The sequence below is a fragment of the Clinocottus analis genome, unplaced genomic scaffold, assembly GCF_023055335.1.
Source record: "Clinocottus analis isolate CAN_PGR_092001 unplaced genomic scaffold, fCliAna1.0.p SCAF_21, whole genome shotgun sequence".
Taxonomy (NCBI): Eukaryota; Metazoa; Chordata; class Actinopteri; order Perciformes; family Cottidae; genus Clinocottus; species Clinocottus analis.
The window spans coordinates 9,833,897-9,853,473 of record NW_027175943.1 but is presented as its reverse complement, the minus strand read 5'-3'; the positions used below and the strand labels follow the sequence as shown (position 1 = coordinate 9,853,473).

Sequence of the window (19,577 nt, the reverse complement as noted above, 5' to 3'; positions counted from 1 at the left end):
GATGTCTGGAGCCTGGGGGTGATCCTCTACACCCTGGTCAGCGGCTCACTGCCCTTCGATGGACAAAACCTCAAGGTCAGGAAGAGAAGCGTGCGTGCGTGCGTGCGTGCGTGCGTGCGTGCGTGCGTGCGTGCGTGCGTGCGTGCGTGCGTGCGTGCGTGCGTGCGTGCGTGCGTGCGTGCGTGCGTGCGTGCGTGCGTGCGTGCGTGCGTGCGTGCGTGCGTGCGTGCGTGCGTGCGTGCGTGCGTGCGTGCGTGCGTGCGTGCGTGCGTGCGTGCGTGCGTGCGTGCGTGCGTGCGTGCGTGCGTGCGTGCGTGCGTGCGTGCGTGCGTGCGTGCGTGCGTGCGTGCGTGCGTGCGTGCGTGCGTGCGTGCGTGCGCTCATTTTCATTACATAAGCGAATGTCTGTATTCTGTGGGTGGTTGTAGTATTTATCATGCTGGTTTCGGTTCCTTCTGCCCCACAGAATGCAGAAACAGAATTCAAGAGAGAGTGAATGTGTGAAAGTGATTAAATGCCAACACAAGTGCTTTGTCTTCAAAGGGGTTTGGTGGTTTGGTGCACCAAACAGGCACAGAAACCTGTTACTTTGAAACAGAGAGGATTTAGTGCTATAATAAAAGATGTTTCTTCATTATTCATCCCATCTTTCGTACCCTGCATTCTGTCAGTACCCACATGAGTCACTGTGGAAGTGCGGACACATCGTGGGTGGGCGATATGACTTTGGATATGATAATATTGATATTTAGGCTTATTGAGTATACCTTTGCACGACCTCCTGTTGTGTAGTTTGGTTTAACATCAACATTACTGGTCTCACTATTTATTTACCAGATACAAACCTCACTGTTTTCTGATTTCACAGACCAATGCACAGACGCACCAAAAAAGGGCATTTTTTTTAAAGTCCTAGCACTTTTGAAATAGATAGATTCTTATGCTGATTGCATACCTCACGATGTACTCTGAGCCCTCATAAAACTTGTTTCATACATTTCAGCAGTGTTAAAAGTCTTTACACACATTTATTGTTCAGTATCTCAATAAATTAGAATAATTAATTATTGAAGACCCCACTCGTAGCTTAATAAGTTCAATGGTACACTATTAAAATGTATGTTTGGGAGAAATAAGCCTCTGAGGTAGAAAACAGGCATTTTGATGTTGAGTATTTGTTTCTGGTAACTTTTAACAACAGCATTATGTTGTTGAATCATTTACCATATATATTATATGACAGTACAGAATAAAATCAAATATCCGCTTCAACAAAGTTCAGGAGGAGGAGGATTTGATGATTTAACACACAAACTAGTACCACTGTGTTAGAACTGCTTATTGAAATGCCCACCTTGTTGAACAAAAATATCAATCATTTGGAGCTGCTGCTTGGCTAATTAAAGCCACGTGATATTAAACTACATAAACCAATAAGATACAGAGTTGAATCCTTTATCATCAATGGCTCTTGCATAGACCCTCATTTTCAGTAGATCGTTGAAAACATTTGGATGGAGGGCAGTCTACATATTCATGGTTATTTGCTACTTTTAGAATCTGTGGGTTTTGAGAATGAGGAGAAAAATAGGATTGTTTATATTTGAAGGTGTATTTTTAGAGTCTGCTGCACTGACTTTTCATGCCTTTGTCCATCTCCAGGAACTGAGAGAGCGCGTGCTGCGTGGTAAATACAGGATTCCTTTCTACATGTCCACCGACTGCGAAAACTTGCTAAAAAAATTCCTCATTCTGAACCCCTCCAAAAGAGGCAGTCTCGAGGTACGCCGCACTGCATTTCTACACACACACAGACACACAATAATAACTTGATGCATACTCAAATCATATTGGTTAGACACAATGAATTGAAGGATCTTCAATTTATTGTAATTGGATAAGTGTTAAAATGCTTTCATTGTGTTACTGTTTTGTTATCAAATGTATTTCACTTGCTTCGGATTCTTCAGTAGAAAATCATTACATCAACAGATTTAAAATGTCTTAGGTTAAATTCGAAAATAAAACTTGCGGACTGACAAACAAAAATTGTATAACACCAAATAGCTAGACACTGATGTTTGAGTTGCATTTATTACCAGTGTGTATCTAACGGTGTATGTACTGCATGCAGTACTATATTGTAGAACCAGACTCGCTTCACCAACTATATGTGAGTTTGTTGCAGAAGTGTAAAGTGCTTTTTAAAGGCATCGTAAATACATGTTAGTTTGTGAGTTATGAGTTACTGAATTTGTTTCACTGAGAGGTAATTGGACCTCAACTACTGTTATATGTAAGTTATTAGCAAAAAAGAAGACAAGGCATTATATTAGTAATACTATATAAGTATTTGCTACTGAGAAACATTTTAGATTAAAAACATACCATCATTTTTGGCTTTCTCTTTTCTTGACCTACTAAATGTTACGGCAGCCGTGTATAAATATAGAAAAAAGACTCTAGCTTTAGTGTTGGAATTTAGTTCTATGACTGATTCATTTACACCTACCCTAAAATGTGTCTACATTTCTAAGCAGCCAACAGAATGATATGCTTCAGGATTACAGAATTTTACCCTTGTTTTGCTCAAAGTATGCTAAATACTGGTCAAGATTAGTGAAGGAATGAGATGAATGAAGTAGAATGAATTCATAAATGTTAGTGAACTTATGCATCTCCTCCATTTGTTTCCTGAGGTGACTCTTTTCTACTAATCTCTTCGCCCTCTCTGTTATATTTGAAATCTCATTTCTCCCTTGTCCCTTTGTACTTTTTGGCTTCCTCCAAGCAGCAGATAATGAGGGACCGGTGGATGAATGTAGGGCACGAGGAGGAAGAACTCAAACCCTACATCGAACCCATGCCAGATTATAAAGACCCCAGGAGGACAGGTAGTAACAGAAACGCACAAAATCATGTGTTGACATGTATTCCTTTCTTTTCCGATGCACAAGGTTACTTGAGTACAGGTGTTCTTTTTCTCCACTCCACAAGGCCAATTCATCTTAAAGATAACTATAGACGAACAGGAAGTTCCCCATTTTAATTATTAACTGCTTTTGTGTGTCCAGACATCATGCTGACGATGGGATTCTCTCAGGAGGAGATCCAGGACTCACTGGTGAACCAGAAGTACAATGATGTGATGGCTGCATACCTGCTACTGGATTATAGGAACTCTGAGGTACATGCCTTTATTTTATTGTACCATGCCAGGTAATGTCGGTTTATCAGAGCTCTCTTAGATGCAGTTGTTGGGAAGTTATTGACTAAATTGTCACAAAAATCAGCTCTTGTGAGTTCATCATTATGCACAAGAAAATGGATATATATATATATATATATATATATATATATATATATATATATATATATATATATATATATATATATATATATATATATAGACACACACACACACACACACACACACACATACATACTGAAATGTTTTGAGCATTAATATATATATTTATGCTCAAAACATTTCAGTGTTCTTATAACGGGAGACATTTTCTTTTAAGTGCTATTTTTTAATTCCTTTGTGTTTGTCGTGTCCAGTCTCTTTGCATCTCCTCTCAATACTTGTATTCAGATTTCCACGTTTGTCATTTTTCCTCAGCTGGATGAAAGTGGCATCAAGCCCCGGCCAGGAAGTGATGTAAGCAACATAAACGCCCCTTCCCCGCCTCACAAGGTACAATGAGAACACATATTGTCTTCTGCTAACACAAAATGAGGTCTCCCTCCGGCCAGTGACACAAGAGAACCTTTGGGAATCTTCTCTGACGTAGCTAATTTTTAGGTTTTAGATTGTCGACCTACATACAGGTACAGGTAAACCAAAGCAACCAGCGGTGTTGTCGTATGTGCGTGCGTACGCGTGCGTGCGTACGCGTGCGTGCGTGCGCGTGCGTGCGTGCGCGTGCGTGCGTGCGCGTGCGTGCGCGTGCGTGCCGTGCGTGCCGTGCGTGCGTGCGTGCGTGCCGTGCGCAGTAAAATACCACACTGACTCGGATGTCCACTTTTGCTCTGTAAGGTGCAGCGCAGTGTGTCGTCCAACCAGAAACCTCAGAACCGCAGAGCCACCGACCACGGTGAGATTGGTGTGTGTGGGAGAAGAAGGGGAACAAAGCTGGTGTTTGGGTTAGGAGAAATGTACAAAGCTTTTTTAAAAAAAATTTTACACTTTTTTTATTGAATCATATGTTTTCAATCTTGGTGTAGTAAATAATTGAATGAAAGATTGAAGGCTTTCAAAGGTTGTGATACAATAACAAGTTCCCATTGAGTCCCAAAATAGTTTTGAAAAGTGAGCATGAAAGAAAGACAGATTTTTATTGTAGTGATCACAGAAACATGACAAATGAGTGGGCGAGCAGAAGAAGGCGGATGGGAATGAGACGGAAGATGTCTCAGGCTAGAGTGCAGCAAGTGATGACCTTTCTAATACCCTCCCACTCTTTCTTTTTTCTAGGCTCCTCCTACTCTAAGAGGGACAACCGGACAGCAGGAGAGGATTCTGGGAGGAAAGGTTCTTCAGGCAGCTCCACTACCAAGGTGCCGGCCAGTCCTCTGGTCCCCACTGACCGCAAGAAGAGTGCCACACCCTCCACCGTAAGACCAAACACCCACACTGCTTGCATGACATTTTCAACACTCAAAGTTTCTATAAGAAGCCCATTAAAAGTACATTTGTGCAATATCACCGTCATTACCATACACAGACAAACAAAATACACACTCCAAGTGGAGTGAACCACCATGAACAACATTTCTTTTTTATTTGAAAGCTAGTTTTTGTTTGAAAAGTCTTGGTTGTTCTTTAGTGTAAGTAAGGGGGGGCCGTATATTATCTTAATCCATGGTGCAAAGATTATAACAGATGCTAGTTACTAATAAACAAATTTTAATAAATGGCAATATAATTATGATAGTCTTCATAGTGTGAAAATGTAAAGGTGTGCATCATGTTCAAGGCTCTGCTTGTTGCATCCACAACACCAAGGACCCTGACTCTGAAGCAGCTCAATGGAATTCACATTCAGATGGTTATTTGCACCGGTACTTTTCCTTCTATGACATGTCAAAATGTCTTCTGTAAAAATGCCATTTTGTAATTTCTTAAAGCTGTATCACCATCGATCTCATCCCTTTAGTTGGCACCACATTGGAACCCTCAAGGCTGTATTATAACGTATTAAACAATGTTATCCAACAAAATAATTTTCAAATGACACTAACCAAGTATATTACTTCAAACTCAACTTCCTAAAAAGTTTTAGAAATTATAGAAGAAGTATTTTATGGTTTTAGAGTCAGATTTTGTGTAGATTTACCTGACGAGGGCTCCTCTCAGGATTATGTGGGCGTGTTCAAGCGGCTTTCGATTGACGTCTCTGTCACTCTCCAGTTAATTTTGCCGCACCCTGTTCGGGCGTGACAACTGAGACTTTTATCATTTTTATTACATAGTCTGTGGACTTTGCCAGATAGCTCCACCCAACCTCATTCTGAGCAGATGGCTAATGTGTCATGCAAGGAAATGGAAAACACTTGTATTGGGAGTGCAAAAAAATAGAGGTGAAAATGAATTGGATTTGTCATTGCGTGATTGTGTAGTGAACACTTAATTAATGTTAGGCAATTTAGATCACTTGTCCGTGGTGATTGGGCGGCTTGCTGAAGGCTGTTAAAGCAATAATTGATCACCTTGAATGTCATATTCCTCCAGCCTTTGGCCACTGCACTAATTTAACAGTTTTGTTCTTAGTCTGAAACGTTTCTATATTTCTAACATTTGTTTTATTTTGTTCCCCTCCGCCCTCAGAATAGCATCCTGTCCACCGGTACTGGTCGCAGTCGAAACTCTCCTCTGACTGAGAGAGCCACGTTGGGCCAGGGCATTCAGAACGGCAAGGACAGGTACAAGCACACACAGATTTACACACGTGTGTGTAAATATACACGCACACACAAACAAACAAATAATATAATAAGGGTTATAAAAGATGAGCATACTATAGTATACTATCTTTCTCTCGTCACCAGCAACTCAAGTAGTTGCAGTGAGGCAACCCTGACTTCTCCCTAACACACACACATAATATCGACACACTAACCATGGTTTGTGAATGGAACAGTCCCACAGCTGTCTCTCATGACTGGATCCCAGACCTTGGCTGGTTCTCTCCAGAGCTCTGCCAGCTGGCTCAGGGAGGGCCCAGAGCTTTACCCCGGGATGGGGGTGAGCCCTCCTGGACAAGGAAATCAGGCTCCCTTGAGAATTTAGGCCAAACCTTCAGTAGATTACAGATTACTACTCATGATGGTCAGATGGAGGACAGCCAGCCAGCCAGCCAGTCAGTGCAGAGGCAGTGTTCGATGGACACACACAGGTTGACACATGTGGAGACCTCGCTTGTTCTTTAAGCGTGTGTCCTTCTTTCTGTTCCTTTTAATAAAATATTATTTTTCCATGAATTTTGACTTCCACAAACTTGGAGTTTAATCAGAGTTTATGCCCACAGTCAAATCAGAGAAAGACGTTTGGAAGTTTTAGAAGGTGCAAAACTCAACAGAGGGCCAAAAAGGCAATTATCTTATAGTATAAATTATTATGTAAAAAAAACAAAAATAGATTTATACAAATGGGTTTAGCCATAACTCATTTTCATTTCATTGTATTAGGAAATGTCAGTGATATTCCATCCCTTTTCCTCTTTCTCATTTCATACTTCCTAAATTTAAACAACTCAACTCAAAGACGTTTTGTTCATTGTCGTATTGCTTAATTCTGGAGTCTGGCGTCTTCATTTTAGGCCATAAAAGCACACCCTTACTCAATAAGTCATTAATCCTCAAATTTTATGCCCGGGATCGTCAGCCGCTGGTGCTGAAAGCGCCTCCTCTGTGTCCACACTTACAACCACACGCACATCACTCATGCTTAACCAGCCATATGCTTTGTGTGCTTCTTCATGAACATTAAACATTAAGCCATGTCATTACTGCTTTATTACCTGTTCATCAATTCATCTCAAATGACCACTTTGTTTCCAATATAGTGCATGGCTTACAACATTAAATATAATTGAATCAATGATCAGGCTGATCAGTCAATTTTCCTTTTTGTCATTTGACACAGCATTGTTTTTTTAGTACTGTGGTTATTTTAGCCATGGTAGGCTCTGCTAACTTAGTGGTTGTCATCTGCTTTGATTTTTAAGTTACTTTATTTGATCATCATTAATGCTTTGAAGTTGTGGCTTTTATACTTGCACCCCTTCCCTATTCCCTTTTCCTTTTTTCCCCCTTTCTGTGATTTTCCAATGTTCTGCATTTGGTGTACTTTTATCTGCGTCTGAGCTTGTGTCCCTCTGGATCTTAAGTGACTTACATTTCCTTGGCACCTCCCTCCTTTTTTTTCTCTCCCAGCTTTTTTTTCCCTTCTTGTCTTTATATTAATCTTTCTTTCTTTCTCTCTATTTCTCCCCTCTCTCTTCTAAGGAGATTAGGAAGACTTGTGATGGAATATTAACTCTTAGTGGCACAAAATTGGTCTCTGTACTTGCCTCTTAATAGGCTTACACATACACAAACATATATACACACACTGAGGCTGCACACATACAAACTCATTGACACACACAAGCTTAAACATACATGACACACATGCTCAAACTCTTGCCACACACTGGATTGTCCAGTGAATGCTGTTTTTTTCCATCACCAGCCGTGTTAATCCCAGTCAGAAACGGTGTGCGTTTCTCTCGACTATGTGTTTGTTTTCTGTGTAATTAGCAGTTGTTTAGTTGACCTCTATAAATGTTGCCCTGTCTCCTTCATTGCTTGTTCCTCCGCTCTCTCTTCATCTATCCCTCTCCCTCTGGTACCACTCTCCCCTGTCTCTCGCTGTGTTGGTGTCTGTGTGTGTGTATAAAGTCAAGTTAGACCAGTCAGTAATGTGCAGAGCATTGTAGCCTGTAGCAACCTTGTTGATTAAGAGAGGTTTCGGGAAATGACCAGTGTTCTTTGCTTGTGACTCAATAAGCTACTCTTTGTTACAGATGTAGTTTAGATTGTTTGCAGTAGAAAGGAAGAGGAAAGGATTGGAGAGGGAAAGTCAAGGACTTGACAGGCAGAGACGGGTCAGATCCATAAAACTCCAGGCTCAGAGTTTATATATACAAAACAATATAATACCAGAATTTGCTTATCTTTGATGGTTTGTTTTCCAATTAATTAACTTGTCTCATGTCTAGAAAAACATTAGATTATATAGTCAATATAATACAACTTTATTTGTAAAGAACAATTCTTACCACACCATACAATGCAATGCGTTTCACAACAAACAAAGAAAAAAACAGCAAGGGTTTAAAGCTAGAAAACTATTTCTACCATGAAAGAGGTTCGTAAGCGAAATGTGTTTGGCGTTAGTTTTACTTTATACTCGACACCTCAAATGGTGCTGATAATATATATTTAAAATATTTAGACCTGCTGGGGAGGACTAGTGAAATACTTTGGTGTGTGTGAAAACACAAAGGCACAAGAAGATGTGGTTTGTGATTGTTATTTTTGTGAAACCGCGATGAAGCAACATTAGCTGCACAAAGGGACCAACTTTTCCTCTTTGTTCATGTCCTTTTGCTCTGTGTTTTCTGTCTCTTTTTTGTCTCTATCTACTTCTTCTGCTCTTTCCTCCCCTCCCCTTTACTTTGTTTGATAAGTGCTGCTTCTAACCATGCTCCACCTCACCTCCCATCCACACACAAACCCCGCCCCGTGTTTGTGAACGTATGTGTCATGCTCGTATGTATGTCTGATTGTGTGACGTGTGTTTGTCCTGTGTCGGTCACGTTTTTGGTTTGTCTGCGCGTGCGTGTGTGTGTTGGGCGGGGTACTCCTCCTGTTCCCCCCCTCCTCCCAGCCTAAACATGCCGGGCTCCCGCGCCTCCACTGCGTCGGCCGCTGCCGTCCTCTCCTCCTCCTCACGTCCCCGCCACCACAAGTCCCTGTCCTCCTCCAATCATCCATGCCCCTCTGACCTGCACGCACCACGGCCCAGGCAAGTCTCTCACTCACTCACTCAGTCACTCACTGTCTCTCTCACACACACACACACACACACACACACACACACACACACACACACACACACACACACACACACACACACACACACACACACACACACACACACACACGGAGACGCTCACTGCTCCCTCAGCCCCTTTCAGCACGTACCACTTTACGCAGCACAGATCATCATCCCTTCCGCAAGACCTTAATGGACAAAGAGGAAAAAGTAGAGATGAAGAAACAATAAAATTATGTATTGCCTCTGAAACCTTCCATCACTGCTAGATTAAAGAGACTACTAATGTTTTTATTGATTTATTTTTCAACTGCATGTAAGGCCTACATAACCTCCTTGATTAATATCAATAAAAACTTGGGTCACTTATTCATAATTAAATCTACCAGCCCCAGTATCTGCCTATAAATATATATTTACCGCTACAGCAAGACCATTGAGAGCAGCATTTCTAAGACCAGCCATCATAGACTCAACAGTTACTAAGCAACAGCCAGGAAGTAGATTGTGGGACTCAGAAGGTTGTGCGAGCTAAAACTCAGTGTGGAGATGTTGACAGATCTTGTCTTGGCCAATCAGTCAGTCTCAAATCTCCTATTGCCCAGCGGTCAGAACAAGATGAGCAGATTTTTCACTGTACTGTACCTCTCTTTTCTTGTCTTGTTTGGTTTTCCAACAGACGAATTGAGAGAAATCTATGGACCAGCGGAAATCAGTTTTACACGTGTAGGGGTCTTAATATCTAATAAACTGTGTGCAGACAAGCCCTTTGTAGAAGCTTGGTTATTGGCTGTCTGCGTAGTGAGGAGTGCTTTAAAGTAAAACCTAATTTACTGTTCATATTAAGTTATTATTAAAGGCACAAAAAGAATGAAAAAAGGTCTTTGGACATATAACAGACATTCCTCTTTTTAGCCTCTAAGCCACCAGGCCATCAGGGGAACAATGTTAACAGATGAGATCTGTTAGCTTACAAACTAACAAACATTGGACAATTTGCAGGGTTATTGAGGAAAAAACACACATTTTCAGAATCTAAAATGGCTGATGTTGACATTTAAAGGTATGGTTTTAAGCTGTATTATTAAGAGTCTAGTTTCAAACAAACCGGCGGTCACTACATTTTGCAAGTAAGAGCTTAAAATATTTTTGTTTAAACTACATTGAAAGATGCTTTTTCATTTACTTCAATTTGAAAGTCAACCGCATTACAATTGTGTAGTCATTGATCACAAAAGTTGTACTGAAGAGAAAGATTCTTTTTTTTCATTTTTTTAAAAAAGTGCTCTGGGGAGAACCAGACAACATGCTGATGTAAAGTGTTGATGCATGTATCATCTGTTGCATGTATAGATACTTTAATATTTAATATGCACACTATACATTTGGTTTTCTGACATGTTGTATTTGTCAACAAAAGGATTTTCCCTGGCTCATACAAGTTAATATCAGTCCTGTGTAAAGAAGTGGAGTGCCTTTTTAAAATTTCCCATGGTGAGCAAGGGCTCTCATGCAGCCTCAATCTGTTACGTAAACCCAGTTCAATCCTGAAGTTGCCCGGGAAAACCACGTCTTTATCTAGTAAGCGTTGACTGTATGTGTCTCGTTGAATAAAATAAATGGAGTGATGAAGTAACTGTGCCTTAATGTTCATGTGGCTGAACTATTGTCACTGTGTCTTTGCTGTGTTTATGTGTGTTGCTTTGTTGTTTAGCTCACCTGCTTCATAGTGTCTGCTTCATGGGCTACTTTGATATGTTTCTAGTTTTCCCCCACCAGCCATGTGTAAATACTTTAAGTGCCAGTGACATTTCCCTTCTCAGAGAAGCCCATTCTTTTTGTGACCGTTGTCTAGTCACAAGACAACTAGACTCTTGTGGAGCCCAATCCCCACCCCCAAATGTCAGGCTGAAATTCCAGCAGAGCAAATGTCAAGGTGGACCTCTAGCTGTATGTGCTTTTGTCCACTCCATGTTGAAGTCTTGTTCTGTTGCATGCGTCATTCAGCAGTGAGCTTGGGCTGTTCAGAACCTGGTTGGGAACGCTGGAGAGAAGGTACCGCTCCAACACATAGACTGTACCCTAAGTGAGGCGTAGGCAACCTTTCTCAGTACACAGTCTGTGCCCCCAAGTCCCACCCATTCCTGTTTTTCTCCAGCTGTCCCCAATTACCCCTCTGGAAAACGTTTAAAATGTAAATTCATGAGGTTGATATTTCAAACGACCTCTTTGGCTGCATGAGTATTCATGATGTACTGTAATGAAGCAAGCGATGCTGCACAACAGGCTTCTCCACATTTGTTTAACGTAGAGGTGCAGTCGACTATACGCAAACCAAGTATGCCAAGCATGGAAATCACCCAGCTGCACCATGAATACATGAAGCGTGCCTCCACCTCATGCCACACCGCCGATACTTAAACTCTGTTACTGCTCTTGTCCCTGAGTGACAATGCAATGCTCCCACATGTTGAAACTAATTATAAGATATTGCAGTAATATTCCTCTTTGCAACATGTGCTCCTTCCCAATCAACCGTCATCTTCATAACTATAATAAGTCACCACGGTCCTCACTAACCCACATACATAGAAGAGCTGTGTCTTTGTGTGCAAGTGTATTCTCGGTGCACAACTTGAACTGGTCCACATCAAAGCAAAGGATGTGTTGAAGCTGTCCATCGCACAGTGAGACTATAGTCATGACTAAAAAGCTTCTTTTACTTTTTCTTTCTATTTGTGAGTGTATTAGAGGTCTGCATGGTACTGCTTTCTCAATCCCTCACTTAGAAGATCTGACCCCTCGCTCCAGCAGATCCACCGTTCACCTCCCACCCCTCCTACAGGGACAATCGATACACATAAACACTGACAATGCAGTTATTCAGCTACCCATCTTTAGAAGATGTGGAAACCACATGACGTACGATTGTGTCCCTGCTTCTTGATAGGTACAATTGTATCATGTTGTATCAGCAACAGATACACACTAGTGCAAGTGGGAGAGATAAAATAAACTGAAACAGAATGTTTTTGGTTTTAATGGGGCGACAAAGGATTTCCCCTGACGCTTAAGACTAGTAATTACAGCCGTTCCTATTTTCATTCAGTATGGGACATTTTGTCAAGCAGTGATAACGTTAACATCCCACATGTGTTATGTGGTGTCCCAGTCCCATTGCAGCCCTCTACAGTGGATGGTCCTTTTTGTGTTACATTTTCTACTTATTCCACTTTTAGTATTTATTACTCGCTGTTTTTTATTTCTGTTTTTTCCTGTCTTGTCTTTCAGTTTGTGTGCTTTTGCCATTTCTGTTTGTTGTGTTGGCCATCTGCTGCAGGAGTACTGCTGCTACAGACGGGCATGGAAGACGCACTCACACACACACACATTACAAAGAAAATGCAAACCTTTAGGGGTGTGAGAGAGTGAGTTTAGGGATGCTTTGCCCTACGGTTCAAGCAAAGAGGATTAAGTGTGTATCTGTGTGTTTGACAATGACCTTATGTGACTCTAAATATTGACTTGACTGACTTTGGTGATTATATAAATCATCAGGGCAAGCAGGCGTTGAACAGACTTAGATACTTGTATTATCTTACACTGAGGTAAGTAGCACATCAGAAGGAAAAGACTATAAGTGTTGGTCTAACGGTTTGTTTCTCTCCCACACACCCCTCCTCCCCCACACTCCCACCCCCCTTTTTTTTTATAACTTTCTTCTTCCTTTTCTTTCTACTTTTCTCCTCCTGTACCTCACCTTGTTCATCTAACTTTTCCATCATCTTCCTTTCCTGCTTTCTCTTCACTTGTCCCCTGTCAAATCCTCCATAAATTCTTCAACATTTGCATCTCCTCTTCTCTGTTTCTTCTGTCATCACACCTTCCGACCTCTTCCCAATCCCACACAATCTTTTCTCACCTCTTTCTTCCACATCCACCCCTTCTGTTCTATATCACCTTTTCTTCACCATCCCTCGCTCTGTTTTCTCCCACTTCTCCTCTATAGTGCCCCAGCTCAGCGGGCACCTGGTGCCTCCCCATCTGCCCACAACATCAGCAGCGCCGCCTCTTCAGACCGTAACAACTTCTCCCGAGGGGTGGGCATCCGCAGCACATTCCACGCAGGCCAGCAGCGAGGCGCCCGGGACCAGCAGGGCTCCGCCTACCCTGGCGGGCCCGCGTCCCCGTCACTGTCACATGGTAACAGCCAGGCCCGGAGGACGCACGGCGCCACAGGGATTTTCAGCAAGTTCACCTCCAAGTTTGTACGCAGGTGAGCAGCAGAAAAGAGAAAGGGTGAATAGTTAGGCTCATAATCTGAGAAGAAGCAGCAAGACAGATGGAACAGGAGAGGATATGTGGAAGAAGAAGGTTTATAGCTTAGTGAATGCAGAGCAGTCATGGGAGCAGCTGTTCTATTTATTATCCAGCTACTTTGCAGCACAAGTGCAGTTTGAAGCTTTTTCTGAGTACTGAGGTTTGAACTTCATGGAGAAAATTACTGGGTTTACGTTACAAGTCACTTCATGTGCTCGCTTCCTCTGACGAACAACGCACCGTAGGTCCATGTCATCACTGGTTTTCAGAGTAATTGTTTAAAGGAGCTGGTCTCATCTCATCCCTATCACTAAACTTGTGCTAATCTGTAACTCTGCTGCGAGCAGAAAGGGGGAGGAAGGGAACAGCTGCGCCTCCTCTATAATTTTGTTTGGAGCGGTGGTGACTGAGGAGTAATTTTGGTTTGGGTTCCACGTCTGGCCCAGTTTTCTTCTCCGTCTTCCACTGCAGCTTGCAGCACTAAAACTACTTGTCTGGTTACGTGGTTGTAATCAATGCTTTATTTCATTGCTAATTTTTAATTATGTATTATCTGGAAGTGGAATCAGCTTTGCAGCTTTAATCTAGCTATGCTGTGTAAATACTAGGTGAATAAAGTACATTGTGGTTATAAAATGGGAAGGGAAGAAAAACCTGACAATATAGTATTAACCAACTCTTTGACTACAGGTCCATTGGTTTCTACTAGTTCTATTAAAAAAAGGCTCAGACAACGTTTGATCTAATTCATGTATGAAGGGTGATTTAAGTCTGTACGAGTCGTGGAGACATAAGAAGGAGCAGCGACAGTCACACTGAGTGTTGTAAAGAGAGGCCGCCATCAGAATGGAAGATGGAGGGGAGGGGACAGGAAGTGAGGGTTTAAAGGTGGCAGGAAAGTACAAGACTGAAAGCAAAAGGGTTAGTGAGCCATGAAAAGCTGAGATAGCAGGTGAGGTCTTTATCAGAGCTCCTGTGATACCGAGCAGCTATGGAGGTTCAGAACGACGTGTTGAAATGTGGGTGAGGAACAAGTTAGTGAACGAGTGTCTGCGTGTATTTTTGGCCATTTTAGCTTGAACACGACAGAAACCAAAAATGATCAAAGTGTCTTGTCTGCATGAGTGGGTGTTGGTCTAGAGAGCGTGTGTGTGTGTGAGTGTGAGAGAGGCGGTGGTACAGGCACAGCTACTCTCAAGGCCTCCCACTCAGAGATACTGTAGCTCCGTGGCGACAGTATCCATGGTTACACCGGAGATATCACTTTTCCCTCAACTATAAATACCACTAGTGGGGACACCTTGACACACATGCTCGCACGCACACACTGGCGTGCTGGTAGGAAGTAGAGGTGGTGGAGACAGAGAGATTGTGTTGCATTGACTCTATATATATATATATATATATATATATATATATATATATATATATATATATATAAAATTATATATATATATATAAAATTATATTATACATACATATACACTAAAGCAAGAAAAAAGGAAAAACTGTGCACAGAATTTCAGTTTAAATAATTTGAGTCTCTTTTGTCCGAAATGAGCTTCCTCCGTAGGGTGGCTGGGCTCAGCCTTAGAGATAGGGTAAGGAGCTCGGACATCAGGAGGGAGCTTGGAGTCGAGCCGCTACTCCTTCGTATCGAAAGGAGTCAGCTGAGGTGGTTCGGGCATCGAATCCGGATGCCTCCTGACGCCTCCCATTAGAGGTTTTCCAGGCACGTACAATTGGGAAGAGGCCCCGGGGAAGACCCAGGGCACGCTCGAGGAATTATATCTCCCGGCTGGCCTGGGAACATCTTGGGGTCCCCCAGAACGAGCTGGAAAATGTTGCGGGTGAGAGGGAAGCCTGGGTCGGTCTGCTGGGTGTGCTGCCACCGCGACCCGACCCCGGATAAGCGGCGGAAAATGGATGGATGGACACTAAAGCTATGTGTTTTATTGACATATCATATAACCTCACCGCTGCATTTTCCTGCTTGATCGTGTGTGTATGTGTGTTGTGTGTTAAAGATTTAAGTTGTCCTGTGTATATTTGAAATGTGTCTGGTTTGTCTGGTGGTTTTCTCCAACAAATGAAATGTTTGTCACATTTGAACTGTTCACCTCACAAAAACTTATTTTCAGGATCAGGACTGCTCCGTATGTGGAGGAGCGCTTCAGTTTGTGTTGCGAGGGAGGGGTGAATGTTCGAGCTGGTTTACTTAATGTAACTTTTCCACAGAGTTTATTCAATCTCTTTGAAGGTGTTCTGCAGTGCGTCTAATAATGACTGTTCACACTATCACAACAGTGATTTAACATTGAAACGCATTTGGATCAAAAGTGGACGGCAGTAACAGTGTTTTTGTTTTGTTTTTCGGTTATGTTATGTGGGTTGTTCTTGCAGCTTCAATCCCAAATAAGCCTGGTTCATGTCGGACAGTCTGCTTTAAAGTTTGCTGCTCAGAGGACAACTTGTCCTCTACTGGAAAGTCATGAATCTATATGTTTTTATATATACATTTGTTTCTCTTTCTTTATCTCTCTTTTGTTTTTGTAGAAATCTCTCGTTCAGGTTTCCGAGAAGGTAGGCAACACCCCCAACGTTAAATATAACCCCTTTTATATATATATATACACGTATATTCTCCTCTTCATATATATTTTACATATATATATATATATATTTCCTTCCCTTTTGGTGTTTCGTGCAGCTTTTTGTTGAACACTTCCTTTTGTGCCTTGAGCCTCATCTTTTCTCCTTCCTTTTTTTTCTGTGGTTGGCCCTTTTTTTTGAGCCTTCTGGTTTTTGCGTGCCGTGTTTTGGCCCATTTTTATTTATTTCATTTTTACTAACTTCGCCCTCACCAAGCCGCCCACTCACTTAACTCACTCACCCCGTCATCATCGTCATGCGGCACAATAACACCTCACCACTCATCCGCTTTGTCCCACATCACATCCCTCCCATCCACCTCCTCTTTATCCTTCCTTTTTTTATTTATTTACCAGGTAGAGTGTGTGTGAGCTTGTGTCCCCCTGTAGCGTCCCAGATTTAGGTCAAGCCTTGATGGTGCATTTGATCAAACGACTCCTTTTTCTACACTTACCCCTTTTCGTAGCTTCTGATGCAAGTAGTGTTGAGCCTCTTTTGAGGTTTATAGACATCTCTCTCTCCAAATCTTAGAAAGTTGTGAGGTAATAGTGTTAAATTTCACCACATGAACAGCGTCCTGTACTAATTTCCTCTTGTCCTTAAGCACATGAGAGAGAAAAGAAGCACAGGGACAGGAGCGTATTAAAGTGCTAATAAACCCAGAGTTGTTTATTAATGTTGCCAACCATCATCCAAACTTAACGCCCACTTACCAGACTACCACCCATCTCATCTCTGCTTCCATTGGTTTAGGCTTTAAAATCAAATTAGAGAGGTGTGTTTCTAGTTTTTGGTGCAAGTTTGTGAGGATCCCAGTGGGGAAAGTGATTTATAATAAGAAGCCCGCAGCTGTAGTTGGTAGTTTTGATAGAGAGGAGGAGAGGACCCGGGAGGGATGGAGCCGCAGTGTTTCTCCGGCTGCACTTGTTTGTGGAGGCTACACTCTTCCTTTCTTTCATCACTCTATTCTCGCTCTGACACTTGCTCTCTAACAACAACAACACTGGATGACTTTGACCTACTCAGGCTGGGAAAATACCTTTTTTATGACACACACACACACACACACACACACACACAGAGAAGACATTTGATGCACAGAAATGACTTTTGCATAGAGGCACACAAACTCTAACATGAACACATAACTTGTCTCACACACACACACACACACACACACACACACACACACACACACACACACACACACGGTGAGACATCTCACACAACTGATGTACACACTGAACACATCTCACACACTTTAGAGTGTGTTGTCTGCTTTCTAACACCAGGTGGAGCGATTCTCTTTGTAGTCCAGATTGTTGCTCCACCTGGTGGTTAGAAGTTGCAGCAAAGCCCTTTGGCTTTCTCATAAATTATTTACATTTGAAGCATGAGAGGGAGAAATAATGAATATGCTTCCAAGATAAATATATGTATACATTTTGAACAACTGGGTTGTTATGTTTATGAGCATATGGATCACTGCACGCACATTTACAGTGCTGTCTATGTAGCACACAGCGACAGTGTCTAAAGTAATCCTCTCATCAGCCCTTTGTTTTCCCTTGACGCTATAGTTCCCCTCCTTTGGGAGCTATTGTGCATCCCCTCATATTAAGATAAATCATTCAGAGCATGCAAAATGGCACAAATTGCTTAATTTGACTTCATCATTTGAGAAATCCATGTGTAACTGTAACCACTTCTATGACTTGTCATTTCCCATGTTCTATATTTAACCATATTTCTGTTGCAGAAGGTATTTTACATGATGTTTTGGTTTATATTTTCTTTTTTTTATGGGGCAAAACAAAAAGTAATATTTTTCCCACAACAGAAGGAATTTAAGACATAAACTGTTGAATGTGTCACTTTCCTTCCATTGCCTGCATGTGTTTAGATGTTTCCTGTCTTTGTGTTTCTTTGTTTCTTTTCCTCTATTAAGTTTGTTTCGTATGTTTTCAGTCTCGTCTGCCGGTATGAGATAGAGCGTGTGTGTGTGTGTGTGTGTGTGTGTGTTACTCCGTGTTGTATAGGACTTTTAAACAGCCGACCGTTGTGTTCAATACCATTCCACATTGCATTTCATTTAGTTGCAATTGAATCTATTGCAAGCCATCCCATTCTAATATAATTTTTTTTTATTCATCCCACAGCTGGTGACACAAGCTTTTTTTCAGTTTAAAAACATTGAATAGTAGTTACTAAAAGTGGACTTTATACCTAAACGCTACGTAATGAATACACGAATGGATTGGTGCATTGTTTTAGTGACTCATCTTTTTAACTCATGAACACTTGTGAAGGGCACGGGGATCGGCCTTTTGGGCCGTGGAGTCGTCGGGCGGCCCTGGGCTTAAATTTGAACAGTCGGAGTTCAAATGAGATATTTGGCGTCGGTGCTTGTTGTGGTTGGATTGGAACATTCAGGCAGGCATGGCGAGCAGTGCGACTCTGTGTGTGTGTGTGTGTGTGTGTGTGTGTCTGTCTGTGCTCAGCCAGCTGATTTTCTATCTGTAACGGTCCAGTTGTTGGCTTCAAAAAGACTAAACTTGTGTTGATTTTTCTCGAGGAGTCCGTATGAGGGAGAGGGTCGGGATGAGGGGAGCAGGTGAGATACAGAGCGGCCCCGAAAACCCTTACAAACCCCCAGACTCTACCAAACCCGCCTGCCGATCAGTAGCCTGGGGCCGATCAGTAGCCTGGGGCCAATCAGTAGATGATTCCTGAGCTTGTTGTGAATGGTTGTGGGAGGGGCGGGGCGAGCTGGGATGTAATTGGTTGGTGGTGGTGATAACGGCTTAACCAATCAGGGGACAGAAGACCAGCGGTGAATGGTAGCATCCCAGAGAGTGAGTGCCGGTGTGGAGGTCAACCTGCATGTGTGTGCGAGGGGTGAATCGGAGTCTAAGTACCCAAATGTGTGTTTGTGTGCAAGCAGACTTTAAATTAATTGTGCCGCACACGCACGAACGTGTCACCACACGGCATTAGAAAGATATGCACGCACAAACACACACGGGGGTACCTAAAGAAATTTTTGCTTTTGTTTTTGTCTCCATTCATTTCCACGACCTCATCATCTCCCTCTTCCTATCAATACTCCCTCCTCCTCTCCTTTTTGTCTCTGCTTTTTTAAATATTTCACAAAATTCTCACACTTTTCTTCTTTTTTCTCTCTCCCTCTTTCTTGCTTTTTGCTCCCTCATTCCTTCCCTCACCCTCTTTCTCCCTGCCTCTCATCTCCTTTCCCTCGCCCTTTTTCTCCTCTCCTTCTCTTCCACCCTCCCACCCCTCACCCAGGTCTATGCTGAGCAGTACCGTGGACAAGTCAGAGAAGACATCAGGCGGCGTTCTTTCCTCTTCCACCAACAATGACGAGAACAACTCCTCACCAGGATCTGTCAACACTGGTATGTTTGTTTCTACTTTCAACTGGTCGTATTTTGTTCAGTAATCATGTCCTTTCATCCTAATCTATACTCACAAGTTTATC

The 19,577-nt window shown here is 42.2% G+C and overlaps 1 protein-coding gene across 5 annotated transcripts in view; it reads left to right on the top strand.

Moving 5' to 3' along the window:
* The window catches only part of mark2b (MAP/microtubule affinity-regulating kinase 2b), a 48,842-nt gene that overhangs the window by 26,399 nt on the left and 2,866 nt on the right, over nt 1-19,577 (top strand). The window contains exons 8-20 of one of the 5 annotated variants that reach the window (XM_068587792.1): nt 1-75; nt 1,663-1,782; nt 2,795-2,894; nt 3,075-3,187; nt 3,626-3,700; nt 4,043-4,100; nt 4,481-4,620; nt 5,834-5,928; nt 8,939-9,076; nt 13,116-13,382; nt 15,983-16,009; nt 18,654-18,692; nt 19,385-19,494. The exon at nt 1-75 is cut by the window's left edge and continues 162 nt beyond it. In XM_068587792.1, the coding sequence (XP_068443893.1) occupies nt 1-75; nt 1,663-1,782; nt 2,795-2,894; nt 3,075-3,187; nt 3,626-3,700; nt 4,043-4,100; nt 4,481-4,620; nt 5,834-5,928; nt 8,939-9,076; nt 13,116-13,382; nt 15,983-16,009; nt 18,654-18,692; nt 19,385-19,494 (1,357 nt within the window). The remainder of the gene's footprint in view (nt 76-1,662; nt 1,783-2,794; nt 2,895-3,074; nt 3,188-3,625; nt 3,701-4,042; nt 4,101-4,480; nt 4,621-5,833; nt 5,929-8,938; nt 9,077-13,115; nt 13,383-15,982; nt 16,010-18,653; nt 18,693-19,384; nt 19,495-19,577) is intronic. The other 4 variants (XM_068587788.1, XM_068587790.1, XM_068587791.1 and 1 more) reach the window with 4 other exon arrangements.